We start from the raw sequence: 27,202 nt of genomic DNA on the forward strand, positions 1-27,202 counted from the left end.
GAGAGAAGTAAAACAACTGGCTTAGGGTCACACAGTGAGTGAGAAACAGCTAGGATTCAAACTCATGTCTGTTCTCATGCTCCAAACAGGATGGTCGTAGGTTTATTTCAGACAAGTCCTAGATTAGAATATGGGGGGCCAGGCACGGTGGCTCACGCCTCTAATCACAGCACTTTGGGAGGCTGAGGAGGGCGGATTATGAGGTCAGGAGTTCAAAACCAGCCTGGCCAACATGGTGAAACCCCATTTCTACTAAAAATACAAAAATTAGCCAGGCATGGTGGCACACACGCCTGTAATCCCAGCTACTCAGGGGGCTGAGGAAGGAGAATTGTTTGAACCTGGGAGGCAGAGGTTGCCATGAGCCAAGACTGCGCCACTGCATTCCAGTCTGGGCCACAAAGCAAGACTCCATCTCGGAAAAAAAAAAAAAAAAGAATATGGGGTGTTTTTTTAAATACCATTAAACTTCACAAAGCAGGTTTGGCTCTACTTAGTAAACCCAGGCATGCTGATAACTACAGTTGCTAGCAGACCCAATTTTCCTTTATTTAAAATTCACAAAACAGGCTGGGCACGGTGGCTTACGCCTGTAATCCCAGCACTTTTGGGAGGCTGAGGCGGGCAGATCACTTGAGGTCAGGAGTTTGAGACCAGCCTGGCCAACACGGTGAAACCTCGTCTCTACTAAAAATACAAAACTTAGCCAGGCATGGTGGTGGACACCTGTAATCCCAACTACTTGGGAGGGGGAGGGGGGAGGATTGCTTGAACCTGGGAGGTGGAGGTTGTGGTGAGACGAGATCACGCCACTGCACTCCAGCCTGAGCAACAGAGCTAGACCCCCATCTCAAAAACACAAAAAGGAAAGAAACAAGTCAGGTCAGCCTCTGGATACTGCACGGACTCGGGGAACAGGGAAGGGGTCATGAGGCAGGAAAACAGGCGAGATACTAATGTGGGCTCCATGTCCACTCTGTCTAGGTTCACATCCTGGCTGTGCCACCCATCTGACCTGAAACCAGCCACTTCACTGCTGTGTCTCAGTTTCCTCATCTGTCAAATGGGAACAGTAACAGTACTTACCGCACAGGGTCATTCTAAGGATTACATAAGGTTATTCTATCTACAAAAGCACTTAGTAATCATTAGCATCTCTATTAAAGGCACAAACCCCGGTTTACCCCAGGAAGAGCTCTGACCCCCAGATTCGGAGATGCTCTGCCAGAATACAGATTGCCTTATTTAAGTAAAAGTCTTAAATATCCACTCATATTTCATGTTTGTTGGCCTTAGATTGTCACATGGAACCACCGTCAGTTGAGACATGGGGATGCTGTGGTCACCCTTCGTGAAAAAGACAGGCTTATTTTTGCTCTAAAACAAATGATTTCTGCCTTCAAATAGCTCCGGAACCGCATCAAGAGGAAGTAGGTGGGACTCCCTGCACTCACACCCCTGATCCTTTCCCCCCGCCAGACTCCAGGGCAACCTTTTCATATTCAGGCGTTCAGCCCTGCTTCCTTGCCCCTCTTTGGCCACCTACAAAGCGTTCTCTCCCCCACAAGTATGAAGACACAGACCCACCTGTGCAAGACGTGCCCCTGCCCATAGGAAAGGGAGGTCAAAAGTTACCGTTTTCCTAACAAATTAACCTTTCATGTTATCCAGTAAGAACATGCAGTCAATCTGATTTGGGCCTTCATGTTCCCTTCTATTCCCCACTCCCTCTCAATGAGCAGAAAACTTTAACTTTTTAGCCATGATTCTGGGCCAGGAAGGTACCAACTAGTCATAATTACAACCTCGCAATGAAGGGGTATGATCACTATCCCCATTTAACAAATAAAGAAACAGGCTCAAAGAAGTGAAGTCACTTCCCCAAAGCCATCCAACTGATAGAGCTCCAACTTGAACCCAAACTTCTCTGACTCCAAAACCCCAGGAGGGCTGGCAGCAAGCAAGATCCCCCTCCTCCCCAGGGAAGAGCAAAGGAACCGCAATACCACACACAACTGTCCCCAGGAACTTCCTCCTTCTCAGGAGCTGGTCGGCAGACTTCCGCCCGGAATGGCACCCCTATCGCACCTAGCTCCGAGAGCAGGAATTGAGGAAAACCCCCTGCGCTCCTCCTGGGACTCAACACCCTTCCCAGGAGGCTGCAGGATCCGGGACCTCCCCAAACTAAACAAAAGGCTCCACGCGAAAAGCCCCGCACACAGTAGGTGCTCGGTTTCCCAAAGCCACCGAGCAAATCGCATTGCTCCCTTCTTTTCCTGTAAAGTAAAAACAACTCCAAGTATCTTCAAAGCAGGAGGAGGAGTGGGGCAGAGGTACAAGGGGAAGTGGGTCGGGATGCGAGGCTAGGACAAACCCGGGGTAGCTGGGGAGGGCGCAGCCGCGTGGGGACCGAGGGCGCCAGCGCGCTGCCTGCCTCACAGTAGGAGCCATTCAAACGCGGTGAATGAATGAATGAGACGCGCGGCGGGCGTCAGCGCAGCCGGGAGAGACTCTGGCTGCGCCGACTGCGGGGGCAAGGTCCAAGGAGAAGCGCGGCGCAGAGGAGAGGGCGCCCAGAGGCCCGGCCGCCCAGACCCCCACTGGTCAGGCCCGGCAGGGACCGCAGGCGGTAGGCCCCGAGACGCAGGCCGGACCCCCTCTTCCCGCGCGCCGGCCGGGCGGGCAGCCCCGGAGGCCGCGCTCCTCCCAGGTCGGCCCTGGCAGCCAGGTGCGCGGCGGCCGGGGCAAGGTGACCGCGGGCGCGGGCCCGGCGCCCACCTTCTGAGCGGCGCGCACGTTGTCCTCGCCGAACAGGCTGCTGACGCTCTGGGAGAAGGTGTTGACCGTGCGGCGGTAGCTGTTCTTCTCCGCGCCGCCGCGGCCCCGCGCCCCCTGCGCGCCCGGGGCCAGCAGCCCGAGCAGCAGCAGCAGCAGCAGCAGGAGCCCGGCCAGGGCCAGAGGCCCGCCTGAGGCGCGCGCGCCCATGCTCGGCCGGCGGGGTGCGGGGTCGCGGTGCGGGGTGAGGGCCGTGCGCCGGGCCGCCGCGGACTCTGGCTAGGGCAAGGTTGGCGCGCTCGGGGGCCGCGCGCCGCGCCTTTACCCACAGCCGCCGCCGCCGCCGCTGCTGCGCCACCCGCCCCGCCCCGCGCGCAAAGGCGCACGGCCCAGCCCACGCCGCGCCCCGCCCCCGGCGCGGGACCAACGCGACCCGGCCCCGGGGCCCCGCGCCCGCCTCCCGGAAGCCTGCCCCGACCCGGTGCGGCTTGTCATCATTTAAATAAAATAATTCTCTTTTTTAACTTATCCGTGGAAAAGCAACCCGTGCCTGTAAAACTTGCAACAGCTTCAACCAGGAAAGTGACTGCAACTGATTGGAAAACATGAAATAGACATATATGTAATCTCCCTGAATGTATTATAATGGTACCCCAAAATTCGCCCTCGTGGGCATCAGCTCATTCATTCTGAAAATTTTAAATAACAAGAACGCATCAGGCATCCTCCTGCCCTTCCTGAATGAGCTGTATTTCAGAGCCCCAAAATAGTTGGGGAGGGACTTTCTTTTAGCAAAGTCCAGCTAATACATGAGGATGAATGAGAGAATCCGAAAATTACTTGGCACCCCTCAGTGGAATGATGGATTCACGCGATGATCATCAGAAATGGGTAAAACCAAGAGGCGAGGGTTTTGGCGGGGAACTTGAAAATGGAGGGGCCAAGCCGCGAAGTCCCGGTCCCGCCAATCGATCTTAGTGCCAGGAAGTACCAGCGCCACCTGCGTTGGATTCTTGCCAAGACAAGTTGAGCATGAACCTGATGGGGCCTCCAGATCAAACCTACGGTTTACAGGAAATATGGCAGATAAGGAAAACTTAGAAGCAGCAGAAGCAACCAACCTACTCCAGCATGTGGGGCATTCTACGAAACAAACGACCCAGTTTGTTCAATAAATAAGCGATATAAAAGGTGAGCGGAGAGGAGGATAATTGGTTTTAAAGACTTAAGAGCCATAATAACCCATGCAATGCAAGGACTCTGTTTGCATCCTAAATGAAACAAATCAAGTCTAACCAACATTTTTTTTTTAGACAACCAAGAAAATAAAACTCGATTTTTGCCAATCCCAAGAATAAAAAATGCTCTTATTTTTGAATTTACATTTTCTGGATTCCTAGTAAGATTTTCATAGATTTATTGGCCATTTGAATTACTTCGCTGTGAATTACCTATTCATATCCTTTGCACATTTTTTCCCGTATTGTTTATCTTTTTAAAAACTTTTTTGTAGGCCGGGTGCGGTGGTTAACGCCTGTGATTCCAGCCCTTTGGGAGGCTGAGGCGGGCGACCTGAGGTCGGGAGTTCGAGACCAGCTTGACCAACATGGAGAACTCTCCCCCGTCTCTACTAAAAATACAAAATGAGGCCGGATGCGGTGGCTCATGCCTGTAATTCCAGCACTTTGGGAGGCCAAGACAAGCGGATCCCTTGAGCCCAGGATTTTGAGACCAGTCTAAGCAACATAGGGAGACACCATCTCTGCAAAAAAATAGAAAAATTAGCTGGTCGTGGTGGTGTGTGCCTGTAGTCCTAACTACTCAGGAGGCTGAGGTGGGAGGAGAGGTCAAGGCTTCAACGAGTGGTGATTGTACCACTGCACTCCGGCCTGGGCCACAGGGCGAGATCTTATCGCTTAAAAAAAAAAAAAGTCGGGCGTGGTGGCTCATGCCTGTAATCCCAGCACTTTGGGAGGCCGAGGCAGGCAGATCACCTGAGGTCAGGAGTTTGAGACCAGCCTGGCCAACATGGTGAAACTCCGTCTCTACTAAAATACAAAAACTAGCCGGGGGTGGTGGCGGGCACCTGTAGTCCCAGCTACTTGGAAGGCTGAGGCAGGAGAATCGTTTGAACCTGGGAGGCAGAGGTTGCAGTGAGCCGAGATTGCTCCACTACACTCCAGCCTGGGCAACAAAGCCAGACCTTGTCTCAAAAATAATAATAATAACAATAATAATAATAATAATGCATTGTTTCCCAGGGTGTTACTATGTGATGTGGTAATGGGAATTTAAAGTTATCTAATAGACAACTTTAATTTTTTTTTTTTTTTTTGAGACAGAGTCTAGCTCTGTCGCCCAGGCTGAAGTGCAGTGGTGCAATCTCGGCTCACTGCAACCTCCACCTCCTGGGTTCAATCAATTCTCTGCCTCAGCCTCCCGAGTAGCTGGGATTACAGACGCCCGCCACCAGGCCTAGCTAATTTTTTTTTGTATTTTTAGTAGAGACGGGGGTTTCACCATCTTGGCCAGGCTGGTCTTGAACTCCTGACCTCGTGATCCACCCGCCTCGGCCTCCAAAAGTGCTAGGATTACAGGCGTGAGCCACCGCGCCCGTAGAGTCCGCCTTTTAGACCTTCCATCTATCCCTGTGATGGAAATATTTGCTGCCTTTTTAAAACTACACGACTAATACGTTTCTTGTAGGAGTATCAGAAAATGCAGATACACAAACCAGGGTTGGGAGGAAGAAGTTTGGAGTACTCGGGGCGGGGTATATTTTAAAAGGTGGCAAAACACTTCCACTCCCAAGCAGCCAAATTAGTATCAGTAGATATAAGTCATATTTAAACCGAGACTACCCCGAGCGAGAACAGCCCCGGACTTAAAACGTGGGCCTGCGCTGGGACCTCAGGCCCCGCCTACTTCTCTAAATAGCCCCGCCCCCTGCCTGGCCCAGCTCCGCCTGTCCGCTAGGTTTCTCTTCCAACCTCGCCCCTCAGCCGCAAAGTCAGTTACAGCTCTCGCGATAACGCAACCCGGAAGTCTCACGGCCGGAGTTGGTGGTCTGGGAACCCACGTGGGCTGGGTTTCGGATTGCTCTGCTGGTCCGGCCCGCTGGAGCGCCCACCCGGACCTAGTCGCCATGGGGAAGCTGCGCCGGCGGTACAACATCAAGGGGCGCCAGCAGGCGGGCCCCGGCCCCTCGAAGGGCCCCCCCGAACCGCCCCCCGTGCAGCTGGAACTGGAGGGTAAGACATCCCCGGACGGGGGCTGGATTTCGGGGATTTCCCAGGGCGGCCTGTGCCCTGCCTTCAGGACTCGGGTGGGGATCCCAGAGGGGTGGAATGGATCATCTGGAATGGGAGAATGGGTCCCCCCATTCCAGATGATCCAAAAGAGAGGGGCTTAGTGACAGCCTAGTTTTAACAGTGTATATGGAATGCCCGGGATTTCTCCCGCCCTCAAATAGTAACATGGAGAATTTGGCGAAAAAATAGGAGTAGTTCCATCCGTTCCCATGACTTCGATTATAATCTCTTTATAATCTCCAGCGACCCCCAAATGTGTATTTTCAGCCCAGTCTTGTCTGCTCAGCTCCAGGCTGGCTGACATTTCTCTCAGACCCCTTTTTAGTAGTAGCCCTTATTACATGCTAGGTACTATTCTAGGCACTGGAGACATAGCAGAAAGGGAGATTTTTAGAAAATCCCTGAGTTTACCTGCTGTATAGGAGGAGACAGGCAAAGAATAAACATATAGAAAGTTCTGTGGATACAGTGAGCAGATAAAACAGAAGAGGTCATTGGGTGGGTTGCAGCATCCCATAGAGTTGCTGGAGAAGACATCACTTTGTTAGAGTCAAGATCTGAAGGAGACCTGAGTGACTGCCTGGAGATGAGAGAAAAAACAGGTGGCCAGGGCAGGTCGGGCCTGGACTGCGGTCTTGGCGAGGACTGGGGCTTTTTCTCTACGGGAGAGGGCAGCCATGGGAGCGTTTAGAGCAGAGGAGTTGTGGTGGTGGGCACCTGTAGTCCCAGCTACTCAGGAGGCTGAGGCAGGAGAATGGCTTGAACTCAGCAGACGGAGGTTGCAGTGAGCCAAGATCGCGCCACTGTACTCTAGCCTGGGTGAGAGAGCGAGACTCCATCTCAAAAAAAAAAAAAAAGTTCCACAGACAGGCTGGGAGTTGAGGCAGATCCCCTAACATCTCTGTGCCTCCGTTTTCACGTCTGCAGAATGGGACCAGTAGCACACGTTGAGCAGCCTTAATCCAAAATACTCCAAAATTCAACAGTTTTTGAGTGTCAACATGACACTTAAGGAAATGCTCACTGGAGCATTCCAGATTTCAAATTTTTAGATTAGGGATGCTCAACCAGTGAATAGAATACAGATATTCCTAAATCTAAAACACGTCTGGTCCCTAGCATTTCTGGAAAGGGATATTTAACCTGCAGTAGCCGTCTTACCTCCTATCAGAGTTTTGGAGATGGTAATTTGGGAAAATATGTTGCTTTGAAAAGTAAAGAAAGGTTACAGAGGTGAGGTATGTCCCGGGACAGGTGACAACCGTTACGATGGCAGTGACAATTCAGGATAGCACCTCAAAGACGGCCGTAGACACTGGGCTGACACTTGGAACTGGACCACTTGAGCAGAAGGGCTGAGGTCTCTCAGACCCAGAGATTTGGGGAAAGATGTTTCTCACATCAGAACAGGACATTTCCATGTATCCCTGCCTTTCTCAGGGTCCAGAGGAATCTAATAAGAACATGACTCAGATTACCTTCTTTTATTTATTTATTTATTTATTTGAGATGGAGCCTTGCTCTGTCCCCAGGCTGGAGTGCAGTGGCTCAATCTCTTGACTTCAGGTGATCTGCCTGCCTCGGCCTCCCAAAGTGCTAGGATTACAGGCGTGAGCCACCGCACCCAACCCATTGTACTTAATTAATTAGGGTCACAAAACCTGTCCTCTTTGTAACATAAAGACATAGAAACCAAATGGTTAATCAAAGAATCAGATCCTCCCCACACAGGAACACCAGAGAGCAAACCCCAGCATTAGACATCAGGCAGACCCAGGTACTTGCTAAGGTCTGTCTTACCTAAGATTCTGCAGTTGGTGGAGTTGAAGAGTGATATGATAACTGAATTTTTCTTTTTTTTTTTTTGAGACAGAGTCTCGCTCTGTCGCCCAGGCTGGAGTGCAGTGGCGCCATCTCGGCTCACTGCAAGCTCTGCCTTCCGGGTTCACGCCATTCTCCTGCCTCAGCCTCTCCGAGTAGCTGGGACTACAGGCGCCCGCCACCATGCCCGGCTAATTTTTTTGTATTTTTAGTAGAGACAGGGTTTCACCGTGGTCTCCATCTCCTGACCTTGTGATCCGCCCGCCTCGGCCTCCCAAAGTGCTAGGATAACTGAATTTTTCTAAAATTGTCTAGATTATATACTTTCAAACTATTATGTTTAGAAATAGATATGACAGAAACTTAGCCTAGTCCACTATATACTTTCTTTTCTTTTCTTTTTTTTTTTTTTTTGAAATAGAGCCTCGTTCTGTCACCTAGGCTGGAGTGCAGTGGCGTGATCTCTGCTCACTGCAACCTCCACCTCCTGGGTTCAAGCAGTTCTCGTGCCTCAGCCTCCTGTCTAGCTGGGATTATAGGTGCATGCCATCACACCTGGCTAGTTTTTGTATTTTTTGTAGAGACAGGGTTTTGCCATGTTGGCCAGGCTGGTCCCCAACTCCTGGCCTCAGGTGATTTTCCCAAAGTGCTAGGATTGCAGGCATGTGCCACCGCGCCCGGACCCACCTTACACTCTTAAGAGAACATCAGGCTGGGCTCGGTGGCTCATGCCTGTAATCCCAGCACTTTGGGAGGCTGAGGCCGGTGGCTCACTTGAGGTCAGGAGTTCGAGACCGCCTGGCTAACATGGTAAAACCCCGTCTCTACTAAAAATACAAAAATTAGCTGGGGCGTGGTGGTACATGCCTGTAATCCCAGCTACTCAGGAGGCTGAGGCAAGAGAATTGCTGGAACCTGGGAGGCGGAGGTTGCAGTGAGCCGAGATCGCACCACTGCACTCTAGTCTGGGGGATAAAGTGAGATACTGTCTCAAAAAAACAACAAGAGAAAAATCATAATATTGGGTGTTTTTTTTGTTTGTTTGTTTGTTTTTTTTTTTTTTTGAGACGGAGTCTCACTCTGTCGCCCAGGCTGGAGTGCAGTGACACGATCTCGGCTCATTGCAGCCTCCACCTCCCAGTTTCAAGAGATTCTCCTGTCTCAGCCTCCCAAATAGCTAGGATTACAGGCACCCACCACCACACCTGGCTAATTTTTGTATTTTTAGTAGAGACAACATTTCACCTCCTGACCTCAAGTGAGCCACCTGCCTCAGCCTCCCAAAGTGCTGGGATTACAGGCATGAGCCCCTGCGCCTGGCCTTGAGAACATCATAGTATTGTTATGAAAATAGATTTGACCTCACAGACCCCCCTGTTCCTGTGTGCAGGCTCAGGAGGCCCCCATGGTCAGGGGGCCTCTGGGAGGCGGGACCAGAGCTACCTCAAGGAGAATGGGGCCTTAATAACTGTGCTCTTTCAGACAAGGACACGTTGAAGGGAGTTGATGCAAGCAACGCGCTCGTTCTACCGGGGAAGAAGAAAAAGAAGACCAAAGCCCCTCCCCTGTCGAAGAAGGAGAAGAAGCCTCTGACCAAGAAGGAGAAGAAAGTGCTGCAGAAAATCTTAGAACAGAAGGAGAAAAAGAGCCAGGTATGCCCTACTCGGGCAGGGTCTGCAAGTGGCTCTCCAGCATAGAGAGAGATGGGGGGTCTCTCTCCTGAGGGGGTCTCTGTGGCGCAACTGATAGAACTTTCTGGAATGAGGAAAATTCCAGTGCGGTAGCCACTAACCACGTATTGCTGTTGAGCACTTGAAATGCAGCTACTACGGCAGAGGAACTGAACTGAACTATTCCGGAGAATGTCAAAGTTTTTTCCTTCATTGTTTTTTCTTCTTTTCTTTTTAAATTTAAATTTAATTTTGTTTTCTTTTTTTTGTTTTGTTCCCCCACCCCCGACATCTTTTCTGGCTCTACCAAACCTTAAATTTTTTTTTTTAGATGGATTCTTGCTCTGTTGCCCAGGCTGGAGTGCAGTGAAATGATCTTAGGTTCTCCTGGGTTCAAGTGATTCTCCTGCGTCAGCCTCCTGTGTAGCTGGGATTACAAGTGCATGCCACCACGTCAGGCTATTTTTTTTTTTTTTTTTTTTTTTTTTTTGTATTTTTAGTAGAGATGGGGTTTCACCATGTTAGCCAGGATGGTCTTGATATCCTGACCTTGTGATCCGCCCGCCTCAGCCTCCCAAAGTGCTGGGATTACAGGCGTGAACCACCATGCCCGACCAACCTTAATTTTTTCATAGAGGAAAAAAGTTTGTCATGGGAAATTCAAACATTTGCAAGAGTAAAGAGAACAGTATGATGAACTCCCATGTGCCCATCACCAGCTCCAACATTGATCAGCCCTTGGTCAATCTTGGATTATCTCCACTGCTAGTCACTTTCCCACCCCTGGGTCATTTTGAAGCAAATCCCACATACAGTGAATCTGTACTAGTTTCCTGGGGATGTCATACAAATGACCACAAACTGAGGGGCTTAGGACAATAGAAATTCGTTCCTTCCCAGCTCAGGAGGCCCGAAATCCGAGATCAAGGCGTCAGCAGGGCTGTGCTCCTCACCGGGCTCAGGGGAGGGTCATTCCTGGCCTCTTCCTGCTCCTGGCGGCTCTAGGCATTCCCTTGGCTTGTGGCTGCGTCACTCTAATCTCTGCCTCCGTCTTCCCTCGGCCTTTCCTCTGTGTCTCTTTGAAGGGCGCTTCTCATTGGATTTAGGTCGCACTCAGATACTCAGGATCATCTCGTCTTGAGATCCTTCACGTAATTACATAATTACATCTACAAAACCTTTTTCCAAATAGGGTCACGTTCGCAAGTTCCAGGATACAAACACATCTTTGAGGGAGGCTGCCATTTAACCCACTATACATAGCATTTTATCCGTAAATATTTCAATTTGTATCTCTGTAAGTAGAGACTTTAAAAAATGACCAGAATACCATTAGCACACCTAATATTTTATTTTAATATCAAACATCTAGCAAGTGGTTAAATTTCCTGTTGTTTCATGGATACTCCTCACCCTTTTCTTGTTTTTTTTTTCCCATTGTAGTTTATTTGTTCTTTGTCCTACCTTCTGGATTTTTAAAATTTTATTTTATTTTATTTTATTATTTTTTGAGATGGAGTTTTGCTCTTGTTGCCCAGGCTGGAGTGCAATGGCATGATCTCGGCTCACCGCAACCTCCGCCTCCCGGATTCAAGTGATTCTCCTGCCTCAGCCTCCCAAGCAGCTGGGATTATAGGCATGCGCCACCACGCCCGGCTAACTTTGTATTTTTAATAGAGACAGGGTTTCTCCATGTTGGTCAGGCTAGTCTTGAACTCCCAACCTCAAGTGACCCACCTGTCTCGGCCTCCCAAAGTGCAGGGATTATAGACGTGAGCCACTGCACCCAGCCTTAAAATTTTATTTGAAACATGCTCCTCTGCCATCTGAGTTTTTTGTACATTAGTATTTGGATCTGTAGCAGTGACTGTCATCCGGGACAGTTTTACGCGCCGCCCCCCCGCTGCCCCGGGGACATTTGGCAGTGTCTTGAGACATTTTGGGCTGTAACAACTTGGGAGTGCTGCTGGTATCTGGCGGGTGGAGCCACGGGATGCTGTTAACAGCCTACAATGCACAGAAAAACAAAAACTTATTTGGCCCTAAATGTCAATGGTGCTGAGATTGAGGAACCCTGACCTGGAGGCTTCATGAGAATCAAGGTTGACTTTTGGTGAGGCCACTGCACGTGGGAGCTGTGTCTTCGCATCAGGAGGCTTGAGGGTCTCTCTCCAGCAGTCGTGGATGGGCAGTCCCCAGAGCCTTAGTAGGGGGAAGACTCACTCACCTGTGAGCATGTTCTTTTGTTTTTTTTGGAGACAAGGTCTTGCTCTGTCGCCCAGGCTGGAGTGCAGTGGTATGATCTCAGCTCACTGCAACCTCTGCCTCCCAGGTTCAAGCAATTGTCCTGCCTCAGCCTCCCGGATAGCTGGTACCACAAGCATGCGCCACCATGCCTGGCTAATTTTTGTATTTTTAGTAGAGACCTGGTTTCACCATGTTGGTTAGGCTGGTCTTGAACTCCTGACCTCAGGTGATCCACCCGCCTCGGCCTCCTAAAGTGCTGAGATTGCAGGCGTGAGCCACTGCGCCTGGTCAGTGTGTCATTTTTAAATCCTATTTAGGGTCCTTTCCCTCTGTGCTATACCTTGCTCTGTGTGTGTATATGTGTGTGTGTATAATACACACATAGAAGTGTGTAGGCCGGGCGCAGTGGCTCACGCTTGTAATCCCAGCACTTTGGGAGGCCGAGGCGGGCAGATCACGAGGTCAGGAGATCGAGACCACGGTGAAACCCCGTCTCTACTAAAAATACAAAAAATTAGCTGGGCGTGGTGGCGGGCGCCTGTAGTCCCAGCTACTCGGAGAGGCTGAGGCAGGAGAATGGCATGAACCCGGGAGGCGGAGCTTGCAGTGAGCCGAGATCGCGCCACTGCACTCCAGCCTGGGTGAGAGAGCGAGACTCCGTCTCAAAAAAAAAAAAAAAAAGAAGTGTATATAAAACCTATATGTACAATTACAAGAACAATAAAGCAAAAACTCACGAAACCCTCACCCAACTGAAAGAAGCCGACTGGGTCCACCCCCTGCAGACAGCGTTGCTCAGGGTAGCTCCAGGACCAATTTCGCATCAGACACACAAAGCCGCCTCCTTCCTCAGAGCAGCTAGGGAGCGCTGCTGTACATGACCGAGCTGTGCTTTATTCGTCTCCTGTTGATGCACATCTGATGGGCCATAGTCTTCTACTGCGATGCCCTGCTGCAAAGAACCTCATTTATACAACCCCAGATTCTGTAAAAGGGGTTAAAAAAGCCAGCTTGCTGTGTCTGTTGATGGAAGAACACCATGCAACAGTAGAATTGCGATTTGACCTCTGATTTTAAAGACTCCAGGTGTTAATGATGCTGAAATTTTATTAGAGTCTCACTTCCCTTCTTAGGAGAGGGTCGTGATGGCAAATGCGTAACACACTCGTTTCCTTTCCCAGCGAGCAGAGATGCTACAGAAGCTGAGTGAAGTCCAGGCTTCCGAAGCCGAGATGAGACTCTTTTATACCACCTCCAAGCTGGGCACTGGGGACCGCATGTACCGCACTAAAGAGTGAGTTGGCCGGTCCTTTCCTAACGCTGCCCTCCCTCCAGGGCCCCCTAGGGAGGGCGCACAGGTTATGGGGTCCTCTGGGGGTGGAACATTTGAGAAAATACCTTTGTGGTGGCCTGAGTGGCTGAAAATTCATTGTCATCCTAAATGCCTCTAGTGGGTAAAGGCCGTAGATGCTGCTGAACCTTCTGTGACACCCAGGACAGCAAAGTTTCTCGCTGCAGTGATGTCGTTTTCCTGTGGTGTAGAGTCCCTTGTTACAGCTCTTCCAGCTTTTGTACAGCTGATTAGGCCAGAAATTCCCATTAGGTGGTCAAGGGCTGGATTTGGCCCATCAGCGGGTCTTGTTTGGTTTGGTTTGTGTCGTGTTTTTTGTTTTGTTTTGTTTTGTTTTGTTTTGAGACGGAGTCTCACTCTGTCACCCAGGCTGGAGTGCAATGGCGTGATCTCAACTCACTGCAACCTCCACCTCCCAGGTTCAAGCGATTCTCCTGCCTCAGCCTCCCAAGTAGCTGGGATTACAGGCATGCGCCACCACGCCCAGCTAATTTTGTGTTTTTAGTAGAGACGGCGTTTCTCCATGTTGGTCAGGCTGGTCTCAAACTCCCAACCTCGGTGATCTGCCCTCCTTGGCCTCCCAAAATGCGGTGATTACAGGCGTGAGCCACCGCCCCAACCGGTTTGTGTCGTGTTTTAAGGCGTGAGTGCTGTTTGCCAATATGTTAGCTTCTTGGCGCTGCCATAACCAATTACTGCAAACAACGGTGGCTTAGAACAACCCAGCTGGAAGGGTGCCGTGGCTCACACCTGTAATCCTAGCACTTTGGGAGGCCGAGGCGAGTGGATCACCTGAGGTCAGGAGTTTGAGACCAGCATGGCCAACATGGCGAAACCCCATCTCCACTAAAAATACAAAAATTAGCTGGGCATGGTGGCTCATGCCTGTGGTCCCAGCTACTCTGGCGGCTGAGGTGGGAGGATCACCTGAGCCTGGGAGGTTGAAGCTACAGCGAGCCGCGATTGCACCACTGCACTCCGTCCTGGGCGACAAGGTGAATTCATATTCCCACCTAGTCTCGACTAGTTGGACGATCCGGCCACACCAGCAATGTCCCCACCAAGCTGCTGACCCTTAAATGGCCTGTGTGCCCCTCCTACCCAGCCCCACCCAGCTCTGCGGTCTCCTCAGCCTGTGCTGCTCATTTACATGAGGCCTGACCCGTGTCTGTGAGCACTGTCAGTTAGTGACTGTTTATCAAGTGCAGAGACTGTCCTAGGCTCTCTGCTAGGCCCTGGGGATAGAGCAGCGCACAGAAATAAAGTCCTTTCTCTTAAGGAGCTTCCCAGTGTCATGGGGGGAGATGTAATCATGGGAAGTCATTAGGTGAGTGCATCTGTGTCCCGCGCTGGGAAGCACTGAGCAGAAAATGAAGCAGGGAAGAGCGAGGTGGAGGGAGAAGGGAGAGATGTGGGGTCTGTGTGTGGTCAGGGAGTCTCCCTGACGGCTGGTGCTTAAGCAGAGGCTTCAGTGGAGTGAGAGGAAGTATCTGCAGGAAGGGCGTTTCAGGGAGTGGAACAGCAGGTGCAAAGGCCCTGAGGCAGAAAGGGGTGTGGCCCTGGAGTCCTGACCTCTGGAGATTGAGGTGGGGCCTCTGTGCCTGAAGTCTCTGCTATCTCAACAGGAAGCCTGATGAGGTGGTAGCCCCAGGCCAGGAGAAGATCAGCAGCCTCAGCGGTGCCCACCGGAAGCGTCGCCGCTGGCCCTCAGCTGAGGAGGAGGAGGAGTCAGAGGAGTCGGAATCGGAGCTGGAGGAGGAGTCGGAGCTGGACGAGGACCCGGCTGCTGAGCCGGCTGAGGCTGGTGTGGGGACCACCGTGGCACCTCTGCGGCCAGCTCCAGCACCCAGCAGTCAGCCCATGCCGGCTGGGATGCCTGTTCCTCCTCCAGCTGCAGCCCCACCACTGCCCAGGGCCCTGGCTAAGCCCGCCGTCTTCATCCCTGTGAACCGCTCCCCGGAAATGCAGGTTTGCCACCCTGTGTTTGTGATTAAGAATCTAGGTTAGCGGGCGAGGGGCGTGCAGAGGACGTCCTGGTGAAGTGGGGCAAGGGCATCCCTTCTCTGTGCCTCCGTGTCCCCATCTAGGAAAGGGGAGAGTGACTGCACCTCCCTTGAGGCTGTGGCAGGGATTGGTGCGCGAGGAGGATCACAGAGCAGGGTGGGTGTCTGGCAGCACGCCTGGCAGGCTCGGGGCGTTGGAAGTCGGCGGCAGTAGCTTCATTGCCATTGCCCTCTGACCAGCGGGCCTGGCCTGGGCTGCCCTGATCCAGACAAGAGTTTGGGCTGTGAATCAGTTCACCCGAAATCAAGTGCTGATTCCCCTGCTCTCCAGCTCACTTCCCACGCATCTGTAAAATGGGAATACTCCGGCTACTGAAGGGGCTCCCCCTCTCTGTGCCTGTTTCCTTCCTGGTACAATGAGTGTCTCACTGGGTTGTGAAGACAATGAAAGGATTTGGGGCATGGAAAGCCCACAGCCCACATAGGAACTCTGGATCCCTAGAGGTATAATGGTTGGCTGTTGAATGGAATTGGGATCCTGATTCTAAGTACATTTTTCTGCTTTTATAAGTCTTCATCAGGGTAAGCTGACTGCTCTAGCAAACGACCCCAAAGCGCCAGTGGCTTCACACCACAAACGTTTGCTTCTAGGTGATGTCATCACGCAGTGCCATCTGGTGGCAAGGAGGGTGTGGGGTTCTGCTCTGCGCGGTCACTCAGGGGCCTGGCCTCCTCCATCCCGTGTCCCTGCCATCCCTTGGGACTTCAGTTCCTGCTTTTCTTTGTGAATTTTTCCCTATTCGCATCCTGTCCATATTCCTAAGCAATACATACCGTAGGTTTGCCTGTATTTAAAAGTGGTGTCATGTCATTTATGTTATTCCAGTTTGCTTTTTTGTTACTCAGCATTATATCCTGGGATACATCCATGTTGATGCAGGCAGCTGAGGCTCATTTATTTTTTTCCCCACTATCGAGTATTCCACGGTGTGAATATAGCACAGGATAAGTATTCTGTTGCTGGATAGTTGGTTGTTTTAGCTTTTTGCTATTATCTTCACTGCTGTTTTTGTTGTTTGTTCGAGACAGGGTCTCACTCTGTCATCCAGGCTAAAGTGCAGAGGTTTGATCTCAGCTGACTGCAACCTCTGCCTCCAAGGCTCAAGTGACCCTCCTGCCTCACCCTCCCAAGGAGCCTGGGACTGTGGGCACACGCTACTACGCTTGGCTAAATTTGTATTTTTTTTGTAGAGACAGGGTTTTGCCATGTTGCCCAGGCTGGTCTTGAACTCCCAAGCTCAGGCAACTCCCAAGCTCAGGCAGTCTGCCCACTTTGGCCTCCTAAAGTGCTGGGATTACAGGCATGAGCACCATGACCGGCCTTCACTGCTGTTTTTGTTGTTTTTGTTTTTGTTTTTTTTTTTTTTGAGACGGAGTCTTTCCCTGTCCCCCAGGCTGGAGTGCAGTGGCGCGATCTCGGCTCACTGCAAGCTCCGCCTCCCGGGTTCACGCCATTCTCCTGCCTCAACCTCCCGAGTAGCTGGGACTACAGGCGCCCGCCAACACGCCCGGCTAATTTTTTGTATTTTAGTAGAGATGGGGTTTCACCGTGTTAGCCAGGATGGTCTCGATCTCCTGACCTTGTGATCCGCCCACCGTGGCCTCCCAAAGTGCTGGGATTACAGGCTTGAGCCACCGCGCCCGGCCTATTCACTGCTGTTTTAAACGTTCTTGTCCCTCTCCTATGAGCGCATGTGCAGAAGTTTCTCTTGGGCAGTGTTTGCAAATGACATCATAGCCATCTTTGGGTCATGAATTGAGTAGCTTTTTATCTTTTCTTCTTTCTTTTTTTTTTTTTTCAAGACAGTGTCTTGTTCTGTCACCCAGGCTGGAGTGCAGTGGTGCGATCACAGTTCACTGCAGCTTCTACCTCCTGGGCTCAAGCAGTCCTCCCACCTCAGCTTCCTGAGTAGCTGGTACTACAGATGTGTGCCACCATGCCTGGCTAACTTTTTTATTTTTATTTTGTTGTAGAGACAGAGTCTGGCTGTGTTGCCCAGGCTGGTCTTGAATTCCCGGCCTCAAGCAATCCTCTGCCTTGGCCTCTCAAGTCACGGGGATTACAGGCGTGAGCCATCATGCCTGGCCTCATATTTAAAAAAAAAAAAAGGACGCCAGGCACGATGGCTCACACCTGTAATCCCAGCACTTTGGGAGGCCGAGGCGGGTGGATCACCTGAGGTCAGGAGTTTGACACCAGCCTGGCCAATGTGGTGAAACCCCATCTCTACTGAAAATACAAAAATTAGCCGGGCATGGTGGTGGGTGCCTGTAATCCCAGCTACTCGGGAGGCTGAGGCAGGAGAATCACTTGAACCCGGGAAGTGGAGGTTGCAGTGAGCCAAGATCACACTATTGCACTCCAGCCTGGACAAGAAAAGTGAAACTCTGTCTCAAAAAGTAAATAAATACAAGTGGAATAGAATAGAATAGAAATAGAACAAAATTAAGGGTATGAGCTTGTTGGCCGGGCATGGTGGCTCACGCCTGTAATCCGGGCACTTTGGGAGCCAAGGTGGGCGGATCACCTGAGGTCAGGAGTTCAAGACTAGCCTGGCCAACCTGGTGAAACCCCTTCTCCACTAAAAATACAAAAATTAGCCGGCTGTGGTGGTGTGTGCCTATAATCCCAGCTACTCGGGAGGCTGAGGCGGGAGAATCGCTTGAACCCGGGAGGCAGAGGTTGCAGTGAGCCGAGATCGCGCCATTGCATACACATTAGGGTGAGCCATGTTTCACAGAACTGTTCCTTCCATATACGATACATATACGTGCCTGTGTGTGTACTGAGTTATGATATAAAATGTGTTTCTTTCCATGAGTCATAGGGAAAAATGTAGAAAGCCCCTGCTCTGGAATATGTACCTAGGAGAGGAACCACAGGGCCACACATCCTTAACTTTGAGAAAATTCGCACCAGATTATTTATCGAAGTGGCTGTGCCATTAACTGAGACTCCTGCCAGCAACAGCCGAGGGTTCCCGTATCTCTGAGAGACTGCGCTGCCCCACCCAAGCTGTGCCTGGGGATGTCAGGCCTGGTGTCCTGAAGGATGCGGTCCCTGTCTCTGTCTCTCCCGGACCATGGTATCTGGTCCCCTCCCCAGGTGTCAAGGCCTCTGTTCCCCAGCAGGCACATCTGTTCAGCACCCATGTGTCAGCTGCCACCTTCCTGGAGGTCACATCACTGTCTATAGTCTTGCTCCTAAGTGCTGACTTCCTCTCCTTCCAGGAAGAACGGCTGAAGCTCCCAATTCTCTCTGAAGAACAAGTAATCATGGAGGCTGTGGCCGAGCACCCCATCGTCATCGTGTGTGGCGAGACTGGCAGCGGGAAGACCACACAGGTGCCTCAGTTTCTCTATGAAGCAGGCTACAGCAGGTAGGGGCTGGACACAGGGTTCTCTCTGGGTCCCTCAGTGACACTGGAGATGCCCCGAAAGGTCGATAAGAGCCTGGGCTCCCCAGGATCCAATCCTGGATCTGCCCTGTGTGTGCTGTGTGACTTCAGACAAGCTACTTAACCTCTCTGGGCCCCAGCTGTGAGATGGGAATAATGGCGCCTACTTCACAAGGTTGTCATGTGGATTAAGTGAGTGAACTTGCATAGCACACTTAATTCCTGGCACATAGAGCTATGTGCTTACTATTTTCTTTTTTCCTTTTTTTTTTTGAGACAGCGTGTTGCTGTGTCACCCCGGCTGGAGTACAGTGGTGTGATCTTGGCTCACTGCAACTCTGCCTCCCGGGTTCAAGCGATTCTCCTGCCTCAGCCTCCTGAATAGCTGGGATTACAGGCGCCCGCCACCACACCCAGCTAATTTTTGTATTTTTAGCAGAGACACGGTTTCTTTTTTTTTTTTTTTCTTTTTATTATTATTATTATTATTATTTTTTTTTTTTTTTTTTTTGAGACAGAGTCTCGCTCTGTCACCCAGGCTGGAGTGCAGTGGCGCAATCTCGGCTCACTGCAAGCTCCGCCTCCCGGGTTCACGCCATTCTCCTGCCTCAGCCTCTCCGAGTAGCTGGGACTACAGGCGCCCGCCACCACGCCCGGCTAATTTTTTGTATTTTTAGTAGAGACGGGGTTTCACCGTGGTCTCGATCTCCTGACCTCGTGATCCGCCCGCCTCGGCCTCCCAAAGTGCTGGGATTACAAGCGTGAGCCACCGCGCCCGGCCTATCATTATTATTTTTTTGAGATGGAGTCTCGCTCTGTTGCCCAGGCTGGAGTGCAGTGGCGCAATCTCGGCTCACCGCAAGCTCTGCCTCCCAGGTTCACGCCATTCTCCTGCCTCAGCCTCCCGAGTAGCTGGGACTACAGGCGCCCGCCACCACGCCCGGCTAATTTTTTTGTATTTTTAGTAGAGACGGGGTTTCACCATGTTAGCCAGGATGGTCTCCATCTCCTGACCTCGTGATCCGCCTGCCTCGGCCTCCCAAAGTGCTGGGATTACAGGCATGAGCCACTGCGCCCGGCCAAGAGACAGTTTCACCATGTTGGTCAGGCTGGTCTCGAACTCCTGACCTCATGTGATCCACCCACCTGGATCTCCCAAAGTGCTGGGATTACAGGCGTGAGCCACCCCGCCCAGCCTGTGCTTACTATTTTCACTGTGTAGCCTGCTATTGGCACTTTTGAGCTATGTGTGTTGGGGTCCCCAAGACCATGTGCAGGTTCGGTGATTGACTAGGGACTCCCAGGACTCAGCATGTTATCCTGCACATGGCTATGGTATATTACAGCGAAGGATGCGATCAGCAGAAGGCAGTGGCACCTGGGCTGTTCTGGGGATGCCCATCTCCAGCTTCCAGAGTCCCCTCCTGGTGGACTCACACAGGAGGCACTGGATTCTCCAGTAGCCACACAGGAACTATCCTTCACCAGGGAAGCTTGTTAGGGATTCAGGGGCCACTGCCGTTACTGGGGTCGCCTAAGCCCGCCCTGCCTGGCAGGAACGAAATCCTAGATGCCTAAAAGGAAAGCAGGTGTCCGGCATAAACCACCCTGTTTGCACAAACAGCCTGGGCACAGTGGGCCCCGCACTTACAGGGAATGGAGGGAGCTCTCCTGTTGTACAGGTTCAGGCACCCAGCGAGGGCCAGCCCCGTCAACAGCCTTTTGAGGGAGAGCAGCCGCAGGCCTGTGGCGTTAATGTTCCCACAGAGGTGGGACCAGCCACCCATCGGCTTGGCGGGTTCCTGTATCTGGAGGAGCTTGTGCTTGACTGGGGCAAACAGAGCTCCCAGCCTGGTTCCCCCAGGCCCTGTTCCTTCTAGCGGCTGCCTGGTGTCTGCTGCATGGTGAATGTCGAACCATTTTCTGTGTGTTGTTGGCCTTTGGGCTGTTCCCTTTGCTGTTAAAAGTAGTGCAATCTGGCATTGTTTCCCACGGCCCCTGGGTGAGCGCCAGGTCAGTATGGCAAATCTTGCTGTGGAACTGCATGAGGCTTTGGGATGAGCAGGTGGGGCCGCACACTGTTGATGGCCATGTTCTTCCTCCCCCAGTGAAGACAGCATCATCGGTGTCACGGAGCCCCGCCGAGTGGCCGCCATGGCCATGTCCCAGCGAGTGGCCAAGGAGATGAATCTGTCCCAGCGGTGAGGGCTCTACTTCCTGGGGCGGACTATGGGGTGGTCCTGTGGCCTTGCCCAGACGTGGGAAGCCCAGGAGGAGGTGAGCAGCATCTGTGCCGAGGGTGCTGGGTGGAGTGTCACCTCTGCATGTAGCACTGGGAATCATTGTGGGAGACAGCCTTCCAGGACCTGCCCAAGCAGGGGGCCTCCAAGCAGGCTTACATCCTGCATAGTGTGCCGAGGGGACACAGTGGTGCATCCAGGGGCTCGAGAACAGAGCAGGGGGCCAGATGCAGGCAGTCACGGAGCTAGTACCTAGCATTGCCGGGTTAATCTAAAACTCAAGGTTCTAAAGTACAAAATCTTGGCCGGGTGTGGTGGCTCACGCCTGTAATTCCAGCGCTTTGGGAGGCCGAGGCGGGTAGATCGCCTGAGGTTGGGAATTCGAGACCAGCCTGACCAACATGGAGAAACCCTGTCTCTACTAAAAATACAAAATGAGCCAGGTGTGGTGGCATATGCCTGTAATCCCAGGTACTCGGGAGGTTGAGGCAGGAGAACCCAGGAGGCGGAAGTTGCTGTGAGCCAAGATCGCACCATTGCACTCCAGCATGGGCGACAAGAGTGAAACTCTGTCTCAAAAAAAAAAAAAAAAAAAAGTCTTCTGGCAGTAAGTCTGTAGGAAAGTTGCTTTGGAAAGTAACCTTGAACAGGCAGGTATAGCACTTGCTTTACAATGGCTGGGAGCATGTGTTTATAATGCAGAGGCCTGTGTCTAACATGTCCAACATGGTCTCAGATCCAGAAGGCACAAAAGAGCACAGAGTGAGAGCCTGCCTCATCTGCCCACTCATCAGATGTTACTAGGCAGCGTCTAGTGTGTCAGGCCCGTCCTGGGCTCTCAGGACGTGGTGGTGGACCAGACAGAGCCACCAGCTCCTGGGTCAGCATGCCAGTTGGGGGACTTGTTGTCTTTGTACATTAGGCTGGGAGGACACTAAGGCAGGGATGGAGTACTGGGGGCCCCTTCTCACCCAATGCCCTGCCTCCTCTCCAGTAGCAGCCACCACTGCCCGTCTCCTGCACATCCTCCTGAACAATTCCGTGCATAGTCAGCGGGTGTCTAGAAAAAGCTGCCTCATCCTCTTTTTTAACTTGTTAAATATTATAAAAATTTGGGGACTGGGCGGCCAGGTGCAGTGGCTCACGCCTGTAATCCCAGCACTTTGGGAGGCCGAGGCAGGTGGATCACGAGGTCAGGAGATCGAGACCATCCTGGCTAACACGGTGAAACCCTGTCTCTTCAAAAAATACAAAAAATTAGCCGGGCGCAGTGGTGGGCACCTGTAGTCCCAGCTACTCAGGAGGCTGAGGCAGGAGAATGGCGTGAACCCAGGAGGCGGAGCTTGCAGTGAGCCGAGATTGAGATAGCGCCACTGCAGTCTGGCCTGGGTGAAAGAGTGAGACTCCGTCTCAGAAAAAAAAAAAAAAAAATTGGGGGACTGGGCATGGCAGCTTACGCCTGTAATCCCAGGACTTTGGGAGGCCGAGGTAGGCGGATCACCAGAGTTTGGGAGTTTGTGACTAGCCTAACATGAAGAAAACGCATCTCTACTAAAAATACAAAAAAATTAGCTGAGTGTGGTGGCACATGCCTGTAATCCAGCTATTCGGGAGGCTGAGGCAGAAGAATCGCTTGAACCCGAGAGGTGGAGGTTGCCATGAGCCGAGATCATGCCATTGCACTTCAGCCTGGGCAACAAGAGTGAGACTCCATCTCAAAAAAAAAAAAAGGGGGGGGGGGGCATATACATAAGTAGAAAGGATAGTATAATGAGCCCCCAGGTACCAAGACCCAGTTGTAATAATTGTCAACTCCTGCCCTACCCTGTTGGGTCTGTATTCTCCTCCTGGCCCCCCTCCCCATCACTGTTTAGAAGCAAATCTTAGATACCTTATTTTATCCTCAATATTTTGCTGTACAGATCTGAGAGATAAGAACTAATTTTTTTAATTTTTCTTTCTTTTTTTTTTTTTTTTGGAGACGGAATTTCACTTTGTCACCCAGGCTGGAGTTCAGTGGTGCGATCTTGGCTCACTGCAACCTTTGCCTCCTGGGTTCAAACAATTCTACCTCAGCCTCCCTAATAGCTGGAATTGCAGGTGCCCGGCCAATTTTTGTATTTAGTAGAGATGGGGTTCACTATGTTGGCCAGGCTGGTCTTGAACTCCTCACCTCAGGTGATCCACCCACCTTGGCCTCCCAAAGTGCTGGGATTACAGGCGTGAGCCATTTTTTGTTTTTTTGAGATGGCTCTGTCGCCCAGGCTGGAGTGCAGTGGTGCCATCTTTGCTCAGTGCAGCCTCAACCTCTTGGGCACAAGTAATTCTCCCACCTCAGCCTCCTGAGTAGCTGGGACTACAGGTGCGCACCACCACACCAGGCTAATTTTTGAATTAAGACAAGGACTTTTTGTGAAACACACACAGCTGCAGTACCCCGATGATAGTTGCCAAGTCTGTGAAGTCTCCGGAACACACTCCAGCCCATGTGCAGGTCTCCCCGGCGTCTCCTGGCCTAGTCGCCATTCGAGGAGGGCTCTGGCCGAGGTGTTCAGGGCCTGGCTCCTCAGCTGCCCTCAACAGCTCCTTCCCTTCCCTTCAGAAACCAGGATTTTGGAGGGGGAGAGTGGACTGGGGAGATGTCTGGGACTTGTTTCGGGTTGCTGGCGGGCCCTGCCCTCAAGCCGCCTGCCTGCTCCACGGCCTGCCTTGTAGTGGCCCCGTGGCGACAGCCCCAGCCAGGCGCGGCTCTGCCCTAAACCGAACTCTGCCCACACAGGGTCGTCTCCTACCAGATCCGGTATGAAGGAAATGTGACAGAGGAGACCAGAATCAAGTTCATGACAGATGGTGTGCTGCTCAAAGAAATCCAGAAGGTTGGTTGCGGATCCTGGCTCACAGAGCAAGGCCAGTGGGCATGGGGGCGGGGTGCTAGGATGTTACCTGGGATCTGAGCAGCCGGCGAGCCACCTGTTGATCCAGCACTCCCACGCTGCTGCTGTGTGACTTTGGGTGAGTTACTTAACCTCTCCAAGCTCAGTTTCTTGATGAGTATGTTGGTGCATTCCTCAGAGGATCGTTTTGAAGTGGAAGTTGTAGAGTGCATGCTAACACCTTAGCACAGTGGCCCGTACCTAGAAGGTGCTCATGAAATGTGAACTTATATTTTTATTATGACTGACTCACAGAGTTCACGCCTTGCCCAGGGTGTACTGAACGCCTGTGGTGTGCAGGCTCTGCCCTGCGGGGGACCCAGACATAGCCCCCTCTTGGGAGCTTCGAGTCCAGTTGCGTTTGGTGAGGGGCAGTACCAGACTCGGAGTGGGGTACCAGCCTCAGGCTGAGGGACAGGGGAGGGGCCGCTGGGCCTTGCCCTTGAGCATCTTCACGGTCCCTGGCCACAGAAGCTGCATCCCAAGGACTTTCCGTTTGTAAATGGGAACCCCAGCTGCTGCCTCCCCGGTCAGCCCACTTGGGCCTTGGAGAAGCACCCCACGCTTCCTAGGGAGCCAGCCATTCGGTCAAGTGGGTGGCACGTGTGTCTGGAGAGCATGCAGGGCCCGGGTGGGGGACTGCTGTCTGGTGAAGAAGCTGTGCTCTGTGCTGGCTGTGACATCCCCTTGGGCAGGGCCAGTCTCCCAGGGGGATGGCAAAGGTGATTCCAGCCCTCCTGGCTTTGAGGCCACTGGGACTCCTGGGGGTGGCGGTGGATGCAGTTTGGGTCTGGGCGGCCCCTGTCTGCGCGGCACCTGCTGGCTGACTGCCCGCAGCCCCACCCCACATCTCATGTCCGTTTCCCACCTGCCCTCCCGCCCTGCGGGCATTCGAGTTGAGCAGCTCACCTCTGATGAAGAGCAGCTGCCCTTCCTCTCACACTGTCTCCTCAAGTGGGGGTTCTGGGACGTGAAGCGGCCCTTGGGGCTCAGGCTGGAAGAGTGGGCCTTACCCCTGGACCTCCCCCCAGGACTTCCTGCTGCTGCGGTACAAGGTGGTGATCATCGACGAGGCCCACGAGAGGAGCGTGTACACCGACATCCTCATCGGCCTCCTGTCCCGCATTGTGGCTCTCCGGGCCAAGGTAGCGCAGGAGGCGGGTGCTGGGGACCCCCGGGCCCTGGGCCCCCCCAGCTCTGTCAGAGGCTTGGGCTCCCTTCACCTGTTCCCCGTTGTACCCTGGGCTGCTGCCATGAGCAGGTCCCCCGAGCACAAGGTCTCCCTGGGCCGTGAATCTTGGAACAGCCCCTGTGTGATCCCCTCCCCACCGCCCCGGCGCCAGCCTCATAAACTGGTGTCCTTCTCCCCATCCGAAGCAAGAGGCTCAGGAGAAGTGTTGATGCCTGGCCAGGCGCAGTGGGGCTGGTTGATGAGGCCTCTGGGATCAGTAGAGCGGGTGGGCCTGCCCAGCCAAGGGTCAGGCTCCCGGAGCTCTGAGAGGGGCTCCCCAGGGCCTCTTTCTCCATCTCCCTGCCCCAACCTGACACAGGGGCCTGCTGAGTTGGTGGGTGCCACCCTGGGGCGGGGCTCCGTGCAGTAGGCCTGTCCCACCCTCCCGGCGGGGAGAGGGGCCTGCGCTCCACATGTGCCGTGAGCCTGGCCACATTCAAGGCCCTGAAAATCGACAGTGAACAAGACGCTGTCTTGTTCTAACAGTTCCTGCCCTCCTGGGGCCTCCACTTCAGCAAAGGTGGCAGGCAGGACGCAGACTCAGAGTATGTGAGCCAGTGACAGACAAAGCCGGGGGCAGTGGAGGGAGGATGCAGGGCTAGTGAGGGCCTCACCCAAAAGGTGACCTCTGAGCTCAAGTGGAGGGCTGAATGAGGGAGGGAGTGAGCGGCGTGCATCGCAGAGCGAGGAGAAGTCTGACTGGAGGAGAGCAGTGCAAAGGTCCTGGGGCGGGCATCTGCCTGGTGCCTTTTCTCTTTTGGTAACAAGCTTTATTGGACTGTGATTCACATTTCATATCATTCGTCCTTTCAGATGTACAATTCAGTGGTTTTTAGTCCATTCACAGAGTGTGCAGCCATCACCACAGTTTTACATTTTGTCACTCATCAATCCAAAAATAAACCCTAGGCCGGGTGCGGTGGCTCACGCCTGTAATCCCAGCACTGTGGGATGCTGAGGCGGGTGGATCACTTGAGGTCAGGAGTTCAAGACCAGCCTGGCCAACATGGGGAAACCCTGTCTCTACTGAAAAACCAAAAAATTAGCCAGGTCTGGTGGCGCATGCCTGTAATCTCAGCTACTCGGGAGGCTGAGGCAGGAGAATCACTTGAACCCAGTGGGTGGAGCTTGCAGTGAGCCGAGATCGCGCCGCGATCCAGCCTTGGTGAGAGAGTGAGACTTCATCTGAAAAATAAAAACAAAAAGAAACCCTGTGCCTTTTACGGTTTTTGGTGGTGGTGGTTTTTGTTTTTGTTTTTTTTCGAGGCAGGGTCTCATTGTCACTGAGGCTGGAGTGCAGTGGTGCAATCACAGCTCACTACAACCCCGACCTTCTGGGCCTAAGGAATCCTTTTGCCTCAGCCTCCCAAGAAGCTGCACCATGGTCACTCTGTGTGTAACCATTTGCAAATGATTTCCCACAGCGGCTGCAGAATTCCATGGTGCTTCCCCCCAGCAGTGTCAGAGCTTCCAGTTTCTCCACATCCTGCCTACACTTGTCCTGTTCCATTTCTGTTATTCTAGACATCCCTGTGGGTGGACAGTGACATCTCACTGTGGTCTTGGTTGATGTCTTTGGAGGCATCAGGGAGTCTGGGGTGGCCAAGCAAGAGGGTGAGGTGGGGTCAGGAAGGCACGGGGCTGAGGCAGACAGGGACGGTCACTGTGGGGCAAGAGAGGGGCCTATGCTGGGTGTCATGCCTCCCACAGAGGTGCTCTGGCCACTCCTTAGCTTCTGGGTTTGGGGTTTCATAGCAGCAAAGGCAGCAAGGGCTTGAGGCAGAGCTCACCATGAGGCCATTAGGCGTTGCTGAGCGGCCTGGGGACCAGGGAGCTCTTGGGAGCTCTCTCCCACCCCCAATAGACCCCAGAGAATCAGGCAGCTCTTCCCTGAGCCTCCAGCACAGATACTCGGTGAATCTTGGTGTCAGGTGGGAGCTGGGTTGGGTGGGTTCCCGTCTCAGCCCGCCTGCCTCATATTCCACCATCAAAGCCTGACTCTGAAAGACCCCCTGGAACAAGCCACCACCCTGGGAGCGGCAGGTCCCGCTATTGACTCACTTTCTCCAAGGAGCCTTTGGCATCCAGAAAGGGGCAGAGGGTGGGGGCTGGAAATGGGGTGGGCAGCAGGGCACCCCCATGACGATTTTCCAGGCTTCAGA

The 27,202-nt window shown here is 52.7% G+C and overlaps 2 protein-coding genes across 5 annotated transcripts in view; one reads left to right on the forward strand and one right to left on the reverse strand.

Moving 5' to 3' along the window:
- BRI3BP (BRI3 binding protein) overlaps window positions 1-3,131 on the reverse strand; it is a 34,309-nt gene extending 31,178 nt beyond the window's left edge. Inside the window, exon 1 of the mRNA XM_032168295.2 lies at window positions 2,779-3,131. Within this exon, the coding sequence (XP_032024186.1) occupies window positions 2,779-2,985 (207 nt within the window). The 5' untranslated portion in view covers window positions 2,986-3,131. The remainder of the gene's footprint in view (window positions 1-2,778) is intronic.
- A 2,679-nt stretch (window positions 3,132-5,810) lies between these two features.
- The window catches only part of DHX37 (DEAH-box helicase 37), a 44,462-nt gene continuing 23,070 nt past the window's right edge, over window positions 5,811-27,202 (forward strand). For 2 of the 4 annotated variants that reach the window (XR_004250606.2, XM_032168296.2), the window contains exons 1-8: window positions 5,834-6,026; window positions 9,390-9,559; window positions 13,006-13,118; window positions 14,801-15,143; window positions 18,470-18,618; window positions 20,745-20,837; window positions 23,656-23,752; window positions 24,841-24,954. Coding sequence is in view for 3 of the 4 variants with exons in the window: in XM_032168296.2 (XP_032024187.1) it covers window positions 5,921-6,026; window positions 9,390-9,559; window positions 13,006-13,118; window positions 14,801-15,143; window positions 18,470-18,618; window positions 20,745-20,837; window positions 23,656-23,752; window positions 24,841-24,954 (1,185 nt within the window). In the remaining variant the exon portion in view is untranslated. Of the gene's footprint in view, window positions 6,027-9,389; window positions 9,560-13,005; window positions 13,119-14,800; window positions 15,144-18,469; window positions 18,619-20,744; window positions 20,838-23,655; window positions 23,753-24,840; window positions 24,955-27,202 lie in introns of all 4 variants that reach the window. The other 2 variants (XM_032168297.2, XM_032168298.2) reach the window with 2 other exon arrangements.

This window comes from Hylobates moloch, unplaced genomic scaffold (genome assembly GCF_009828535.3).
Source record: "Hylobates moloch isolate HMO894 unplaced genomic scaffold, HMol_V3 SCAFFOLD_12, whole genome shotgun sequence".
Classification (NCBI taxonomy): domain Eukaryota; kingdom Metazoa; phylum Chordata; class Mammalia; order Primates; family Hylobatidae; genus Hylobates; species Hylobates moloch.